We start from the raw sequence: 18,460 nt of genomic DNA on the forward strand, positions 1-18,460 counted from the left end.
CAAGTAAACAAAACTCCATTCAACACTGGCGTATGCTGACACTGCTAAATACAATTGCCACCCAATCCAGGGACACGCCAGATCCCACTCTACCTCCCACACTGGGGGGCGGGGGCGCGGCACCATCTCCCAGAAAGAACCCCTACGGGTGAAAAGAGGGTAGGAAACATCCATGCAGGGAAGAGCTGCAGATCCTGCATCAGGATCCCCTTTGGGACACACTTGCGGCGAGGACGGGCAGAGGCTCATGTGTCCCTCAAGGAGGTGTGCAAGATGACGGTGACCACCTACCGCAACGCAAGGGCAATGCGAGTGGAAAAAAAATACATTTGTTGATAGAGATTTGTGTTAAATAAGAAAAAAACGGTTGTAAAACATGTGGAAGGAAATACTGAGCATCTGGAGTGGATGCCTGTTGCACCTAAGTGTCCAAAGGTCTGGGAGGAAACCCAGGCATCAGGGAGCCTCCCCTGGGAGCCCCCAGACCATTCCAGGGGTTGGCAGCCATCTGTCCTTCCAGACACATTCTACAGCACCCAGAAATTCTAACAAAATTTTCTAAAACAATAAGGAATCGCTTTTGTAACAAAAAAGATAACCACAAAATTCACCTATGGTAAGAAAAATTCAACACGGGGCAGCAAGGCAGGCAAAGCCGAGGGGGTTTCTGTTCACACAGGAGCCATCTTCAACTCTCTGCAGGTCTGTGGCCTCCCATGGGGCACGTGACCCAGCTCATGAGAATCCGTCACAACATGCCTTCCGTGGCCAGGCCTGACTCAGCTCCCTCCCACCTCTGAGGAAGGCAGCCTGGACCCACAAGCCCCGGGCGAGAGTGTGTCCTCACCCCAGTGCTCAGGTCCAGCCCTGTAGGACTCCTGGCCTCGGTTCTCCTCAGGGAAGGAATAGGCTGTAGAAACCCTTCCCTAGAGTTACAATGAGGATTAAAGGGATAATGGAGTCAAAACCATTCTGCAGGGCTGGGGTTGTGGCTCAGTGGTAGGTGCTTGCCTAGCACGTGTGAGGCACTGGGTTCGATCCTCAGCACCACATATAAATAAACAAAATAAAGGTGTCGTGTCCATCTACAGTTATTAAAAAAAAAAAAAAAAAAATACTGCAAACACAAACACATGGATGTATTCCAGGGAAAAACCCTACATCCCAAACTTGTCCTGCAATTTTTACAAAACCAGCTAAAAGGAGAGACAGGTAGTCTCTACTGGGCATCAGCAGCAGAGCCACCCTGGAGAACCCTGATCAACCAGACAATTCCCAAGATGCTCCATGATGCCTAACAGGGCCACTGAGTTGGTTCTGCCACCCCCACACAGCTGCCCACTGGGAACGGACAGTCCTAAGGCACCCTGTGGACCCCCCACCTCGCACCCAAGGAAGGCCAGGTCCTACCTTGGCGGCGCAGGCTCCTGCTGAAAGGGCTGGCCTCACAGACACGTGGGCCCCAGAGCCCAGGCCTCAGTGCGCTGACCCGCCCCTTGTCCGAGCTGCTCAGCAGCACCCGTGTGATGACATGTACCAGCTCCCGGATCACAGCTCGCGTGCAGTGGGGCCCACTGGCCAGGCCATTGGAAGGAAAGAAGAAGGGCTTCAGGTGGTGTGCGAGCTCCCTCCAGTCAGCCACGGGGCTCCGGGCATCGCCACAGCCATAAATCAGCTCACCGTTCTTCAGGCAGGAAAAAGAGAGAGGGAGACATGGATCCCACAGCTAGTAAAAACCTTGGTTCCTGCAGGGGGAAGGGGAGGCACAGCAGACGGCCCCAGTGTTTGGGATGCGCCCCACGGGGCTGCTGCACTCTGGCCTCTGGGAAACCTGCCCTCATGTGCTGTGTCATCAACCAAGAGGGAAATCCCACTGAACCTGGAAAGGAAGAAAAGTTCAAAAACTGAAGACCCGTGCCCTAATCTGACAGACAACAAACACAGAGCACGTCTAGAAGACCCGAGCAAACAGCACAAAGCAACAATTTCCCAAAGGCAAAAGCCCATTTCTTGAGCGCCTGAGTAGTGGTTGAGGGGTTGACAAAGTGAGACCCCAGGGCAACCCTGGTGCTGGAACTCCCAAGTTTCAGAAGCAAGACCCCAGGTGAAACCTTCACTCGAGACCGCCCTGCCTTTCCCCCAGAGTTCAACAAAGAAGCTCCTTTGGCACCACTGTTAGATCTGGAGGTTCCGAGGGCAAAGGCAGTGCCCAACATGGGGGCTTTTATGGGACATAGGAAATGTCTGGGGAAGGCCCAAGCCACAGCCGACCCCAAGAGCAGAAAGAGGCCCCTAAAGCTTAGGCTTTGTCTGTGTAAGTGCGGCGAGCACTCTGGGAGAGCCCAGGAGGCTCCACCCCTGGAGTTCTCTCTGCTCAGCATGCCCAGAGGCAACAGCAGGACACCCACAAGGCCTTATTACCAAAGGTGCTGGGCTTTCGTCCCGCTCTTTCCTCACAAAACAGCAGCCACAGAGCAGCCCCGGAGTCCCATGCAGGAGGAAATAAGGCCATCAGCTCCTACAAGCCTTTGGATAAGACCTCCAGCCAGATCCAGCTATGCTGCCCTCGCACCCCTGGCCTCAGACCCTGAGAGCACAGCACAGGCTAGGTTTGTTAGCTCAGAGGGCAACCCTGCCTCCAGGGCATGGGCAGGCTCTCCTCCCCCACTGCATGGATGCCTTTCGGGAGCACCTGTTTGGGTGTCCACACCCTTAATGACAGTGATAACTGTGCGGTAGACAAGGGAAGGCAGCCAGAAGCGGGGTCAAAGGTGTGGCCAGCTGACATCAGGGACAGGGCCACCTGTGTCCAGTGAAGCTAGTCATAGTGGCTGAGGGACTCCACAGCAGAGCCTCTCTACCCAGCATCAGGGTATCAGATGTGAAGGCCAATATGAGTTTGGGAATCCAGCTGCTCAAGGGCCTCAGTGGCATTTGGCAGAGCCAATGCCCTAGGCAGTATCCACACCCTGGAGGCCCCAGTCAACACCTCTCATCACAAGCGTCAGTGCAGGGTCACCAACCAGAACCCAGACTGCAGCTCCACACCTGGAACACCAGGGCTTTGGGAGTTCTCTCTCTTGCTGGGTTGGCCAGCAGAGCTGGAGGGCAGTGCAGGTTCAGGGTCAGAAAGAGCTGCTCCCGAGAGCTGGTGGCACTTGCTTACTATGTTGTGTCCTCTCATTTCATCCATCTTGCTTCCCTTCATCTCTCTGTAAACTATTCCCTTATATCTAGATTTTTCCATGTCAAGTTTTACGAGGCAGCAGATACCCTGAGCGTGGGCCTGATGGGGGTCAGAAACACCAGCCTCACTGAGGGCTTTAAATACCCAAAAAGAAGGCAATTATCTTTAGGATTTAAATATCAAGGTCCTTGAGTCCTTGAGAAGAATTAAAACTAAAATCTGCCTTTGAAATATGTCCTTTTTGCTGGATTTGGGAAGGTGGAGGCAGAGAATAAAGGTGATGACTCTGGCCAGCAGGCAGGGCAGTGGGATTTCTGAGATAAGGGATATGGGTCAAGGTCAGGCTGTCCTGACAATTCTCAAAGGTACAGGCCACACAGCAGCAAGAGAAAGGGCTTCCAGTCACCGATCACCTTTCCTAGACCAAGACAAGGGGTCAGGAGGCCCACAGTCAGCCCTGCTTCATGCAGGTCCAGCACCTGCAATGGCTGTCTGAGGTTCAGCTCCTACAGGTCAGGGCCATGGCAGGGGAGACCTCCGGGACCCATTTCCAACATGGGCACAGCCCCCACCTGCTACCCAGACCAGCCCTGCCCCTGACCTCACGCCCTCCTCTTTCAGTCCCACCTGCTCCTCCTCCTGTGGACCACACTGCTAGCAGCAGGCTAGGCCACCAGCCCATATGGCAACAAGGAACTGCAGGCAGCTATACTGAATGGCCAATGTTCCCTTGTCCCCTAGGCTGTCAGGGCAGGGACAGTCAGAAATACAAGACCTGGAGAATCTGCTTTTCAACAAGGAGCTCCCCAAATTACAAGGTCCCTAAATGAACTGGGAACAAAGGCACACAGGATGCCGGGTACTTAGCTTACCACAAGAGAATCTGACTTGTGCAGTCAGTGGCCCCGTTCTTGTTGCCACCTGAGCAGCATGGGCCACAGACTCAGGAGGACACCTGGGACAGTGCCAGATATGTCTTTGTCCAGTGTGCGCCCACTGACACCTCAGAGGAGGTAAAGACATGTCACCCACCCCAGGACACAGACAACCCAGGGTCACCTGAATGCTGTGCTTACGGACTGAGGCTAAAAAACAGGAAGTGCCTGGGGCTGGGATCTGTGTATATGGCAGGGGAATGAGGACTCAAGGCACCATCAGACCCGCAGGGCTGGGCCTGAGGCAGCCTGGCCCAGATGTTCCCATCTGTGTGCTCACTGAACCTGTGGCCAGGAAGCGAGTGCAGTGGATTCACCTCAGAACCACCCAGAAGGGGAAGCAGCTCTCACCTTAAATATCTTCAGGTTGTTCTGCGACTCCTGCAGCAAGCTCTTCAGGGCAAAGTGCATCCTCTGCTTGTTTCTAAACGGAGCAAGCGTTGACACGCTTTAAGGGCGGCAGGAATAAACCTGATCTCCACACGCCCTAGCACGTGGTTCCCAGCTTAGCTGGGAAACCCAGAGCCTGGATAAGTCCAACAGTGTCCTCCCCCAACACAGCCCTGTGCACATATGCGAAGCAGGGGCTCGACCCCAGCTCCAGATGTGAGCAACCCCAGCTGAGGCAGAGGAACAGGAAGCCAGGGTCCACCAGTGTGTGCCCCAGTCCTGCTCCTCCACTGCAGCTTCCAAAGCTGGAGCAGGCATTCAGGGTAGCATGAGACACATGATAGGTCACTGGGGAGAGCATGGAGCCAGAGGGGGGCAGGAGTCCTGGGACCCCTCATGCTCTGACCTCCTGGGAGGCCAGGGCAGGGACTTTCCCCACCCTCTGCCCCTCATTTAACCAGAGACCTCAACCTACTGCCCAACTCCCAGGCCTCTTCCCACTGTCCCTAACCACCCACCCCCCAGCTCCTCACTCCCACAGTGAGTTTGGGGCAAACCACCCCAGGCAAGGATGCTGAGCCCTGTCCAAAGGTCACTGCCCACCATGGGAGAGCAGGCCAGCAAGCATCAAAGCCCCCCACCCACAGCCGGCTCTAGAAAGGCCACATTCTGAACATTCCAGGGAAGGCTTAAGTTTTGATAAGTTACAAATTCTCAACAATGACCTTTATCAATAACTGTTTCAAAATGCATGGCTTTGGCTGGGAGTGCAGCTCAGCGGTAGAGCACTTGCTGGCATGCACAAGGTCCTGGGTTCTCCCACAGCACATTTAAAACGAAAACAAAAACCACCTCACAGCCTTTGGGTGGGGATGATTCCCAGTAAATGCTGTTGCCCGATGCCCACATGAAAAAATGGCACATTTCCTGGCACACTTAACACTTCATTTTGGACTTTTTAACTTTAAAAAATGTCTTTGTTTTGGAAAGTTTGCAATAGCATCCAACCAAACGTACTGAGGCAGTGACCAGAAACACAGTGTGCCAGGAGTCAGTGCTGAGCACCTGCACAGCTGATCACTTGTGCGGGGGACACAGATGGGCACAGAGAGGGTGGGAGGCAAAGGAAGAAGCCAACACAGCCCTGCCAGGGTCCCAAGGAGGGAAGACGAGGTTGGAAAGGGGCCTAGGCTCATCAGAAATGACAGTGCAGGCTCACACACTGCCCCGATGTCAGCCTACTCTCAGAACTGTGGACCAGCCTGAGCACGGCAGGGCTGGGGAGGGTGCCACTGTGAGACATAGGTACCACAGGCCCTGCCTCAGCACTCGCTCTGCCAGCCTTCTCCTGCCACCCTTGTCCTTCGCACCTGACTGCTGCCCTTGCAGTCCCTGCGACTGGATGGATCCCCACTAGTTGGTGGTCACCACACCTTCCTGACCTTGAAGGGCCAGGACTGAGCCATGTGCTGCACACAAGCTGGTGCACACTGCATGTCCAGTACAGCTGCAGGGCCAGGGTGGGCAGAGGAGGTCTACTTGCCAGGACAGAAGCTGCTGTTGGAGCCTCAGCCTTTTCCATGCGTGTACACAAGCAGGAGGCCAACAGTGTAAACGACCAGCCTAGGAGGGTCTACACGGGTGGGGGTGAAGACTTAGCACTAATTATTTTCTGGCATGAGTGGAAGACAAATCTGGTGGCTACCTCAAACTGTGAGCAGAAGGACAAAGCCCAACACCCAAATCCCTAAGCCCAGGGTTTCTCAGACATTGAGGACAAGGAAAGCCCTGCAAAAGCAGAGACCCCAGTTCCACCTCACACCATCCACCACCCCCTCCTGATAGAATACCCCCATTGTGAATACCTCAGAGACCCCAAACACCCCCACCCCAGACTACCTCCCACGGTCAACACCTCACAGAATATACCCTCGCACAATACCCCATCCTCCTCATCTCAAAGAAGAGCCCCCCAGTTCCCAGTCCACAGAATATTCCCACCATCCTCACAACACACATCCAGCTGCTCCCACCTCACAGTTGACACTAGCAGAACGTCCCCCTGAGTTCCCACCTCACAAGATACCCCCACCAACACTTCACAGAACCCCTCAGGACCCGCCACTCAGGATATCCCCAAGTGGGTCACCAACCCCACCTCTGGAGGGCAAATGAGATGTGTCTCTTACCCTGAGTAGAGATCAAGGGGACAGTATTTACTTATCTGCTTCCACTTCCCCGTGGCTACCTGTGAAAACACCAATGAGGGCAGCAAATGACTGGGTGTTTGTGACTGCACAGAGCCAACACTATCAGAGCAACATAAGTGAAACCCAGAGGTTAGGGTGGCTGCAGACTTGTCCAGGAGAGGGTCCAGGTGCACCTTTGAGGGAGGGAGCCACTTGACCTGCATGCAAGGAAATGTTCACCCATCTCTGAGAGTAAGGTGACCACAAGTCCAGTCCTTCAGGGAGCAGAGAAGAAAGCAGCAAGCACATGAAAGTTACAGGGCTCACTTTTGATAATGAGATTGATAACTCTTTAAAATTATAATGCCCAGTAACGGAGAGGGTGTTGTTAAGTAATCTCATATCTCCAGTGGGAACCTTCTGTGGTAGTAATCAAAATTTAAAATGTGCATCCCCCTGACTTGATAAATCTAAAAGAAGTTCTGAAAAACTAGCTCAGGACAAAAAGGTTTAAGGATAAAATGTTCACTGCAGACCATCAGTAACAGCAAAACCCTGAAACAAAGAGTCATGAGCAGATAAAGGATTAAATAACCCACTCAGTGGGTCAGCATACAGCAAGCAACCTGCTGAATGAAGGAATGAATACATGATATGCACCCATTCCCGGAAAGAGGCAGGGCTCTGTTCCATTGGCAGAATGATGCATATAATATGATGTCATTTTTCTTTTAAAAAAGTGTTTATTTATACATCTATGCATCCAAATATACATTGCAAAGGCCTTAAAGAATACACAAATAAACTTCAAGAGTTATATTAATGAGAAAAAAAAGAATTTGGCAGAACAAGTACATATAGCATGATCCAATTTCACCTTATCAGTGTGTGCACACATACACTCAAACATTAGAACATGTGGAAAGAAAGACATCACTTTTTTTGCCCTTGAAAAATATGCACATTTTGGTGCCACAAGAAAAAGTCTGCAAAGTTGTATAAACTGACAATATGAATTACCTGGAAAGGCAGGTGGCCAAATTCATATGATGCCCTATTTTATAAATCACATGACCAGGTATTGCTTCATAATGGAAAAGATTTCTTCAAAACCTACCACATAAACTAGTTTTTACAGGAGAAAACTAGCAAAAATTTTCAGAATCAAAAATTTTGGAACTCTGGAAATTGACCAGAGGTTTACAACAATCCAGGGAACAATTATTCAAGACAATCAGCCAAATATAAGCAAGAACGAGTGCTTTTTGGCACTTGAACCGCCCTATTCCCATCTCCCTATCTCTAGCTCCAAGGGAACCATGGAAACCAACTCCCACAACCACAGTGAAAACCAAGTCTGGCAGCCACAGAGGGAGCAGAACAGGGCAGGTGCACCTCCAAAGCTAGAGGTCCCAGAGGACCGTCATTATCTAGCCTGTCTCTGGATTCTAGGAAGATTTCATTTGCAAGGTGGTGTCTACTGACCTGATTCAGAGCTCCCCCCGTGCAGAAGCCTCTTCCTAGGGGTATTTGTTAAAAATATTTAGAGGCAATTACTTTACTTCACAACTTCCTGGGATGGTGAAAACAGTTGGGACAAACAGGCTAACATAAAGCTAAAAAGGAAAAAGCTACCAGGCATGGTGGTGCATGCCTACAATCCCAGCAACTTGGGAGGCTGAGGCAAGAGGATCACAAGTTCAAAGCCAGCTTCAGTAACTTAGCAAGGTCCTAAGCAACTCAGGAAAAACCTGTCTCTAAATAAAAAATAAAAAAGGCCTGGGGATGTGGCTCAGGGGTTAAATGCCCCTGGGTTCAATCCCTGGTACCAGAAAAAAAGAAAAAGCTGAGTAAGGAGATGTACAGAGAAGCTTTGAGAAGCTCCAACATATCCCTGGCAAACTAGTGAGCTAAGAACGGGTTCAGGAGAGACCTGAAAAGGCCCTACACTCTTTCCTGAACTGATATGAGGCTCTGTGAAGTGAAGACTAAGGCAGAATTGTCCACCGTCCTGCTGAGTTAAGTTTAGTGGGCTTCAACACACACAAAGAGTCTCTTGGAAAAGACTGGGAGACTTACTGGATCTAGGCATTGAAGAAAATGTCTGTCAGACAATTAACTTCCCAGTAAGCTAACCAAGTACAGACTTCACAAAATAAGCACAGGAAAGTCACTGAACAAACAGTAACAATATAAGCAGAAGCAATTAAAAAAAAAAAATCTGGAAAGGGGGGAGAATCTAATTTCCAGAGTGGCCACACTATATTATTTACAATGACCCTTTTTAACAAATAATCACAAAACATGTAATGAATGGCCCATATGCAAAGAAAAAAGGCAATCAATAGCCTGTCCCTAGGAAGCCCAGACATTGGACATACTAGACAAAGATTTAAATAAACTATTTTAAATACAATTAGAGCTAAAGAAAGTCAGGGAAAACAAATGAAAGGAAACAAGGAAAATGATGTCTTAAATAGAGAATATCAATAAAAAACTAAAAATTACAAAAAGGAACCTAATACGAAAACAGAATTTTAAATTCTGTTACTGAAAAATGTAAGTAGCTAAGCATAGTGGTACATGCCTGTAATCCCAGCTACAGGGAAGTTAAGGAAGGAGGATTATAAGTTTGAGGTCAACCTCAGCAACTCAGAGAAATCCTATCTCAAATTAAAAAAAAAAAAAATGTAAACAGGACAGGGGATGTACCTCAATGGTAGAATACCTGCCCAGTGTGAGATCCTGGATTTGATCCCCAGAGCCACAAATTTAAAAAGGAAATCAATAGGAAGAATAAGACGTGAGCAACACTGTAAGTCAAACACACCTATAAACAGAGCACACTCTTTCAACATTCCACTCAGGCACACAGGAAACATTCTCAAGAACAAGCCTTAAATTAAACCACAAAACAAGCCTCAATAAATTTAATAAGAGTGAAACCACACCATGTTCTCCAACTCAGTGAAGTGAAATTAGAAATCAATAGCAAATATGGGAAAAGGAAATATTTTTAATCACCAATGGATCAAAGTGGAACTCAAAAGGGAAATCAGAAAATGAGATAAAAAAACGAAAACACACAATGCCAAAACTTACAGTGCTTAGAGGGAAACTGATAGTTGTAAACTTCTCTAATAAAAAGAAGAAAGTCTCAAAAATAATAGCCTAACTTCTTACCTTAAGATACTGAAAAAAGAATAAATGACACCGAAAGCAGAGGGAAGGAAACAGTAAAGATTACAGTGGAGATAAGTGAAGCAGAAAATAGATGATAAAATAGAGAAAATGAACAAAACCAAAAGTTAATTCTATGAAAAATTAAATATGACACAATCTTCTAGGCCACAAAATGAGAGAACTCAAGTTACTAAAGTCAAGATTGAACAAGGGATAAAACTGCCAACCCTGCAGAAATAAAGAATTATAAAGGAATACTATGATCAACTGTATGCCAACAAATTAGACGAAATGGACAAATTCCCAGCAACACACAAAACTGACTAGAGGAGCTAGGAATGTAGCTCAGTGGCAGAGCATGTGCCTAGCATGTGTTGAGCACTGGATTCCATCCTTAGCACCACATATAAATAAACAAAGCCACGGTGTGTGTCCATTAAACACACACACTCCCCTTGGGAGTGGAAACTACCTCCTAGGCAACAGCAATTAAAAAAAAAAAAAAAAAAAAAAAAAAAAAAAAAAACCTGACTCAATAAATAGAATCTCCACAGACAGATAACAAGAGACTGACTCAGTACCAAAAAAAAAAAAAAATTCTGATGTAAAAAACCCAGGACCAGATGGCTTCACAAGTGCATTCTACCAAACATTTAAAGAATAAACACCACTATTCAAACTCTTCAAGAAAAATAGAAGAGTGTAGAGAAGGAAACAACAACTCATTCTTTGAAGCCAGTTATGACCAAAGTCAGGGGCATCACTAGCATAGAAAACTACATACTAGTATCCTTTATGGTTCACAACTTCTCAGCAAAAACTAGAGAAGTGAATTCAGCATATTAAAGGAATTACATATCATGATCAAGTGGGAATTATCCCAGAAATGCAAAAATGGACCAACTTAATGAAAATCAATGCAACACCAAATTAATAGAAAGAACAAATACACTTCAGAATATCATGATTATCTCAACAGACCCAAAGCAAGCATCTCACAAATCAGTATCTTTAAGGACTTAAAAAAAAAAAGAACAGCTATGAAAACCCCCAGCAAACTGTACACTTTCAATGATGAAGACTAAAAGCTTTCTCCCTAAGATCAGAAACAATACAAGCATGTCCATTCTCAACACTTCTATACAACACTAATACAAGTTCTAGCCTATGTAATTAGGGAAGAAAAAGAGGTTATTCCAGGTTGGAAAGAAAGAAGGAACACCATCTCTATGTGGAAATGATCTGATCATACACACAAATGATTCTAAGAATCTACACACAAAAAAAATTAGAGCAAATGAAATTCAGCTAGGCAACAGGATACAAAACCAGTAAACAACAAGCAATTGTATTTCTTACCTCACACCCATTAGGATGGCTACTATGAAATAAATAAATAAATAAATAAATAAATAAATAAATAAATAAATAGCAAGTGTTGACAAAATTGTGGGGAAACTGGAACCCTGGAGCATTGCTGATGGGAATGTAAAATGGTGCAGCCACAATGAAAAATACTATAGCAGTTCCTCATAATTAAAAGTAGAATCACCATATGATCTAGCAATCCTACTTCTGGTTGTATACACAAATAGAACTGAAAGCAGGCAATCAGTGAAAGTGACCCAGGTACCAACTGATGGGCAAATGGATAAGCAAAACATGGAACAAACATAATGGAACATTACTATTCGACCTTAAAAAAGGACATAATCTGACACATGCTACAATATGGATGAACTTTGAGAATATTATGCTAAGGAATATATGCCAGTCATCAAGAAGACAAATACTGTATGTATGACTCCACTTTCATGATGTAGCTATAGTACTAACATTCATAGAGACAAAAAGTAAAGTGGTATTTGCAAAAGGGCTAGGGAGGAGGGAAATGAGGAATTATTGTTTAATGGACACTGGGTTGCAGTGTTGCAATGTGAAAAAAGTTCTGGAAAGAATGGTGGTGAAGGTTATACAACAATGTGAATGTGTTTAATGCCACTGGACACTGCGCTTAATGGTTATGATGATAAATCTTATGTTAGAATTATTTCACCTCATGAATTTTAAAATACACATTATTTTTTTAAATTGTGGTGAAATCTATAATATTTTTATGCATTAGCAATGAGTAGTCTGAAAATGAATTTCCCTGAATTGGCATCCAAAAGAATAGAAAACTTAGGAATAAACATAACAAAAGTAAAAGATTCACATATGGAATATTATAAAACATCATTAAAAGAAATTAAGGACCTACAAAAATGCAAAGATATCCTATGCTCACAGAGTATTAATATTGTTAAGATGGTTGTACTTCCCAAACTGATCTACAGATTCAGTGGAAGGACTATCAAAATCCCAGAGGGATTCCTTTAGAAGCTGACAAGCTGAAGACAATGAAATTGATGGCAATTCATGAATGATACTACATATAGAGAACTCAATAAGATCCACCAAAAAAAAAAAAGCAAATTTCCAGGTTTTAGGATCAACATATAGTGGCCATACGTGGTGGCATAAGCCTGTAATCTCAGTGATTCTGGAGGCTGAGGCAAGAGGATTGCAAGTTCAAAGCCAGCCTTGACAACTTGGTGAAACCCTGTCTCAAAAATAGCTTGAGGAGAGGGGCGGTTTGTAGCTCAGCTGCAGAGCAGTACTGGGTTCAATCCCTAGTACAAAGAAAAAAAAAAAATAAAAGCCACTAGTGGTTCTATACACCAGCAGTGAACAATCTGTAAAAGAAATTAAGGGAGCAATTCCATTCACAATAACATTTACAATATTCCAAAAAGAATAAAATACCCAGAAACTTAGACAAAGTATTGAAAACTATAATGTTGAAACGAATTAAAGAAGATACAAGTAAAGGAAAAAACATACTGTGTTCATAGATTGTGAGCCAATACTGTTAAGACAGTAATCCTATCCAAGTGATCTCGATTCACGCAATTTGTCAAAATTCCAATAGCATTTTTTCTCATAAATGAAAATTCATATATAACAGTAAGAGGCCCCATGTAGCCAAAACAATCTTGAAAAGGAAGCTAGAAGCACCCCACCTCCTAATTTCAAAATATATTACAAATCTACAGTAATAAAAAAGTTGATGCTGGTATAACAGTAGTCATGTAGACCAGAAACAGAAGAGAGCCCAGAAATAAACCTTCACCTACATGGCCAAAAGGTCTTCAAAAAGGGTGGCAAGACCATTATTTGGATACAAGGACACTCTTTCTACAGGTGCTGGGAAAATCAGATATCTATATGTAGAAGACTTAAGTTGGACACTTAAGCTAATATCTTACACAAAATTTATCCTGGCTGGGGTTGTGGCTCAGTGGTACAGTGCTTGCCTAGCATGTGTGAGGCACTGGGTTCAATCCTTAGCACCACATAAAAATAAAAGTATTGGGCCATCTACAGCTAAAAATATTTTTTAAAACAATATCTCAAAAAAGATAAAAGATAACTCAAGAGGGTGAGGTAGGAGGATCATAAGTTTGAAATCATCCTTAGCACTTTAGCAAGGCCCTAAGCAACTTAGTGAGACTCTTGTCTCAAAATAAAAAATAAAAAGGACTGGGGATGTGGCTCAGTGCCCCTGGATTCAATCGAGAGAGAGAGAGAGAGAGAGAGAGAGAGAGAGAGAGAGAGAGAGAGAGAGAGAGAGAGAGAGAGAGAGAGAGAGATACTGATTGAGAGAGAGAGAGGAGTTTGGTTTTTCACTCAAAGTTAAGCACAGGATTACTGTACAACTCAAAAATTCCGTTCCTAGGACTCTACCCAAGAGATTGAAAACGGTCTCAAACAAGTATGTGTATACGGTGTTCATAGCAGCACCATTCATAGTAGTCAAAGGTGAAAAATGATCCACATGTTGGAATTCTATTCAGTAGATGAATAAACCAAATGTGGTACATTCATACAATGGAATACTGTATGGAATATTGTTATGAATAAAGAAGCCAGAAAAGGAAAGAAGTTCTGACATGCTTCAACACAGATCAACTTCAAAAAATTGATGCAAACTGAAAAAAATCCAACCACAGAAGGCATATTACTATATGAGTCCACCATGAAATTCCAGAATAGAGAAACCCACAGAGACAGAGAGGAGACTGGTGGTTGGCAGAAGCGTGCAAGAGTGGGGGATGGAAAGTGACTGCTAATATAGACAGATTTCTTCTCAAGGTGATGAAAATGTTCTGAAGATAGAAGCGGCCATTGCATAACCTTGTGAAAGAATAAAACCCACTAAATTAGTTAAGAGAATCTTAATGTCTGTGGATTATATCTTAAGAAAAAAGTGAACACGAATTACTTGTAAAATGAAAAGTCAACAGGAAATATCCACATTTTCTTTTACTCTTCTGAAACTCCAGGGTGCCCCCCTGCCCCCTGGCCCCACCAGGGGCTCAGACACCCTGCATGCAGCCCTCCTGCAACCTGGCCATCAGCTCTTCTCACCTTGAGGTGCTGGTGCATGCAGTAGCGACACACCTTATGCTTCATCTCATGGGTAACATCACTGGAGAAAGGAATAAACCCACATTTTGGCTGTAAAATAAGCAAATACGGAAGAAAACAATGTTTAGGGAGAAATCACATAACTCTAAACACACAAGCCACTGAGATGATCAAGAGCGATAGGTGTCAGGTAGAAACAGCGCCAGAAACTTTCCATTTTTAGCTCCCAGGGGGATCGACACTTCCCTGCCACATCATACAAATTTGTCTCAGCCTCCAGAGGACCCAAGGCTACATTCCCACTGGGAACACTGGCTCTATACTGGCTGAACAAGAGCATAACAGAGCAGCTTTGTGCTTTCATTATGGAATGCAGATGAGAAGGCGTAGAGATGGACCCGGGACTCCCAGCTCCAAGAAGCAGAACCATTGTTCCTGCTGACACTAGTCCATGGCCTGAAGGCACCCATCGGATAGCTGATTGCTAGCTTGCAAAACATCAGGGAATTCAGCTGCCTTCTAAAAACTGTGTCCTCTGAGCACATGCAACACAAAGGCCTGTGCTCAGTTGGGTGCTAGAGAATTTGGCTGAGGATAAAGTGCTCAGGGTCATGTGGCACGAGTGCTCATGCCAAAGGCGTGACCCAGAGATCACTGCCTCAGAGGTAGGGAGGAAAGAGAGAGGTGAGAGAAATAGACAGATGTACGAAAAGGCTTCCTCGGGGGCTGGGGTTGTGGCTCAGTGGTAGAGCGCCTGCCTAGCACGAGTGAGGCCCTTGTTCAATCCTCAGCACCATATAAAAATAAAAGTATTGTGTCCACCTACAACTAAATACTATATATTAAAAAGACTTTCTGGGAGGCTTGGGCAGTCACCCTTAATATGGGCAGTAAAGCAAGGGGGCCCTGGTCCTTTTCCAACCCCTACTGCCTGCCCCAGACTAAAAATCCAGGATTCCTAGACATGACACACCAGCCACTGGGCCTACGGGAAAGTCCTTCCTGTGCAGGATGCAGTTTCCAGTCTAAAGGGAACCCCGGGACTGGTCCTCAACAGGTGCCTCCCGCCAAAGCAGCTGAAGAGACAGGGAGGAAAGTGGAGGGAGCTCAACACAATGTAGTCTGAGGAAAATGACGTGTGACGCAACCTGCTTTCCCCTGGTGAGCCTCGACATGGGCTTGCCCCAGCCAGGTGTGCAGGGCACTGTCAGCACCCAGGAAGGAGCCTAAAACTGGGGTCCTGGAGTTGTGGAAAGGACCCAAGGCGGGCATTCTCACTGGGAGAGATGTGGGATGCAGGAAGCAGCTCTGGAAGTGTAACAGTGGTCCACTTTATGCTTTGAATATAGCCCTTGCTGCTCTGCCACTATAGCTTATTTTTAAAATGCACATGTTTCTTTCTCTTCCTTTCTCCCCCTCCCTAATCTCAGAGAAAACAGGATTACCTTTCTTCTCCATTTTAGGCAGATTTATCGGTCCTTGAGTATACACCCACCATCAGAATGAAGTAATCCAGACTTTGCGGATGGTACCAGAAGATTTCAGAAATGACTATTTCCCAAATTAACAAGTGAATTACAACTCCAGAGAAGACATGGTATGTCACTTTGATTCACCTCTTTAAAAGACCCCTGTTCCTGCTGATGGGCAGAATCACAGCCTTTGGTACATAAGTCTCCTGTTTCTCCTCTGCTAGGAAAGGAATAAACCTTTTTCCTTTTTTCTCAAAACCATGCCCTTAATGGGACTGGTAGTGGGGACAAGGACTGAGCTTTCAGCAATAGGACAGAGAAGCAAACCAAGCTCCTGTGAAGGGGTCATACACATACTTGAAGCAGACACCTCATGGCCTCATAGTCTGAAGCCAACCTTTCCCCTGCCCACGTCAATCTCCTCCCTGAGTTCACCTTGATCTCTACACACAGAATTGGCCGGTGCTCTGCAAAGCGGTAGGTCTGAAGTCTGGTTAAGTTGGGAAGGCACATAGCATAACCACTGAGAGTGTCCAGGTCCTTGTCACAACGAGACTCTGGAAGACAGCAAGAGTCACATCTGAAGGTCAATAGGAGAGACAGTTAGCCCTGAGTCACTGGAAAGAATCCTGTGTGGGAGGGTCAGCCTCACCCAAGACAAGCCCACCTTCATGTTGGCTCCAAAGACACTTAGAGGTCACATTGAGTCCAAAGAGAGGCTCATCTTTACGTGGGTGCTTTGGGATGCATCACAGTAACAAAGTGGTTCATGGCAGGCCTTGGGCCACGTGCTCTCCGCCCTGGAGGAGCTGGAGGCTGAGTCAGGCAGTCAGCCCCGTCTTGCCTTGGACACCGAGGCCGTGAGCTTTCCCAGTGGCAACACCTGGTGTACTAGCCCAGATCCTCACGAAGAGAATAGGTGCTGCCCACGTGCCCTGTAGAAGAGGGCCCATGGGACTCTCCCCATCGCTGCCTCTGTGCTCTTACCTTGTTGGTTTCCTCCTTAATCCTTTCAATGTAATAAACCTTAACCATGAATGTAACAGTGAGACCTGGGATCCTTTCAGCCAATTACCAACCCTATGAATGGCCTTGGAGGACCCTAAATGTGCAATTGTTAGAAGTGAGGTTGGCCTGAGGATGGCCCCCCACCCTCCATGACTCCCTCAGCCAGGAACTCAGAGAGAAAGGAGTCTGCAGCCCCTCTTCCTCTTAAACCCTGACCCTTCCCAACAAATGGTGTTCTGATCCTGCCTCAGCGGGACTCTGCTGGAAGCTGGTGTGGACAGAACCTAACAAGACTGGACTGCAGGCACCTGAGGATGGGCTTCCTTCCTTTCACAAAGCAAGCCTCATTCCAAGCAGTTCCGATGAGGGCCAACAGTTCTTATCACTGTGCAGTAAAGCTTCAACTATGATTATAACGAGAAGCAGGAATGCTGAGCAGCACAAGCAGCTGAGGACAAATCCCTGGAGCAGGCCTCTGTCCACCTTTGAGGAGATGAAGACTGGAACCCAGACACTGTCCTGTGCCCTCCACCACTTCAGCCTTCCCTACAGCACAAAGCCTACTCCTCCCTGCCACAGCCAGACCCCAGGCCCAGAGCAGTCCTGGCTTTCATTTTCCAAATCAAATCAGGAAGGAATTTTATAATGGCCAATTCTGTACCCTCACCAGCTGGCTGTGCTCTAGGAAGAGACATTTCCATGCTCAGCACATTAACTTTAATTTAAGTCTTTGACAATGACTATTGGGGAAAAAAGCTTTAATCTGGGTCTTGCCCATAATGCCACCAGCAAGTGCAGGAAAAATAGGGGGAGGCAGGTGTGGAGATGATGAAGTTTCTGGCAAAAGAACTGCTGACAAATGCTGACCTAACCCAGGGGATCACTTTAAACTCTTTTCAAGTGATATTTTTTAAATCACAAACAACATTCCTAAATTGAGACATCCTTACCTGGTCTTTCAGACTGTATCTTTAAACACAGCTGTTTCACAAATTCTAAAGGCAGCTGAACAACTTCCTGTAAGAAAAAACAAACCAGCACGGGTTGCACAATAACAAAATAGTTGATACCACAGAACAGCTGTGCATCTAAACATGGCTAATGGCTAATTTCACACTGTTTATTTTATCACAATAAAAAAATTGTACAGCTCAAACTCAGAATGGGTTTTGGGAATAAAGCTGATCTATTTTCAAAACCAAACCAGGTTAAACAGAGAAGTCAATGTTTCAGTGTAGTAAGGGTGGCAGGCTCTCCCCAGAGTGGCCAGCGTCCAGTGGTGGTGGCCATTCATACCACCAGTGTCTCCCACCACACAGCAGTTCTTGGGCCACAGGGCAGACCCTCACAGAGCCCTCAGACAGCCTGAGCATTTCACACTGCTACCTAAGCAGCAGCTCCAGTCTGACGGTCAGCATCAAGGGAGACCACTGCGTACCGGGGAACTCCCAGAGCTGCTGCCCAGCACTTCTCTCTACTCAGCTGTTTCTCTGTGGAGTGAAACTGAACCCCAAGTGAAAGGCATTCAACTGAGGCCTCATTGCTCACCATCTCTCCTGTCCTTTTGTGTTTTCAGGGTGGCTGAATTGTCCCAAAGGGACACAGGAAATCTGCCTAGAACAAAAA

General features: G+C 46.2%; 1 protein-coding gene across 1 annotated transcript in view; it reads right to left on the reverse strand.

Moving 5' to 3' along the window:
- The window catches only part of IPPK (inositol-pentakisphosphate 2-kinase), a 51,566-nt gene that overhangs the window by 18,250 nt on the left and 14,856 nt on the right, over positions 1-18,460 (reverse strand). The window contains exons 4-9 of the mRNA XM_079109447.1: positions 17,785-17,851; positions 16,262-16,383; positions 14,355-14,444; positions 6,702-6,760; positions 4,474-4,546; positions 1,411-1,684 (exon numbers count right to left, since the gene is read on the reverse strand). Of these exons, the coding sequence (XP_078965573.1) occupies positions 1,411-1,684; positions 4,474-4,546; positions 6,702-6,760; positions 14,355-14,444; positions 16,262-16,383; positions 17,785-17,851 (685 nt within the window). The remainder of the gene's footprint in view (positions 1-1,410; positions 1,685-4,473; positions 4,547-6,701; positions 6,761-14,354; positions 14,445-16,261; positions 16,384-17,784; positions 17,852-18,460) is intronic.

The sequence above is a fragment of the Sciurus vulgaris genome (assembly GCF_902686455.1).
Source record: "Sciurus vulgaris genome assembly, chromosome: 13".
NCBI lineage: Eukaryota > Metazoa > Chordata > Mammalia > Rodentia > Sciuridae > Sciurus > Sciurus vulgaris.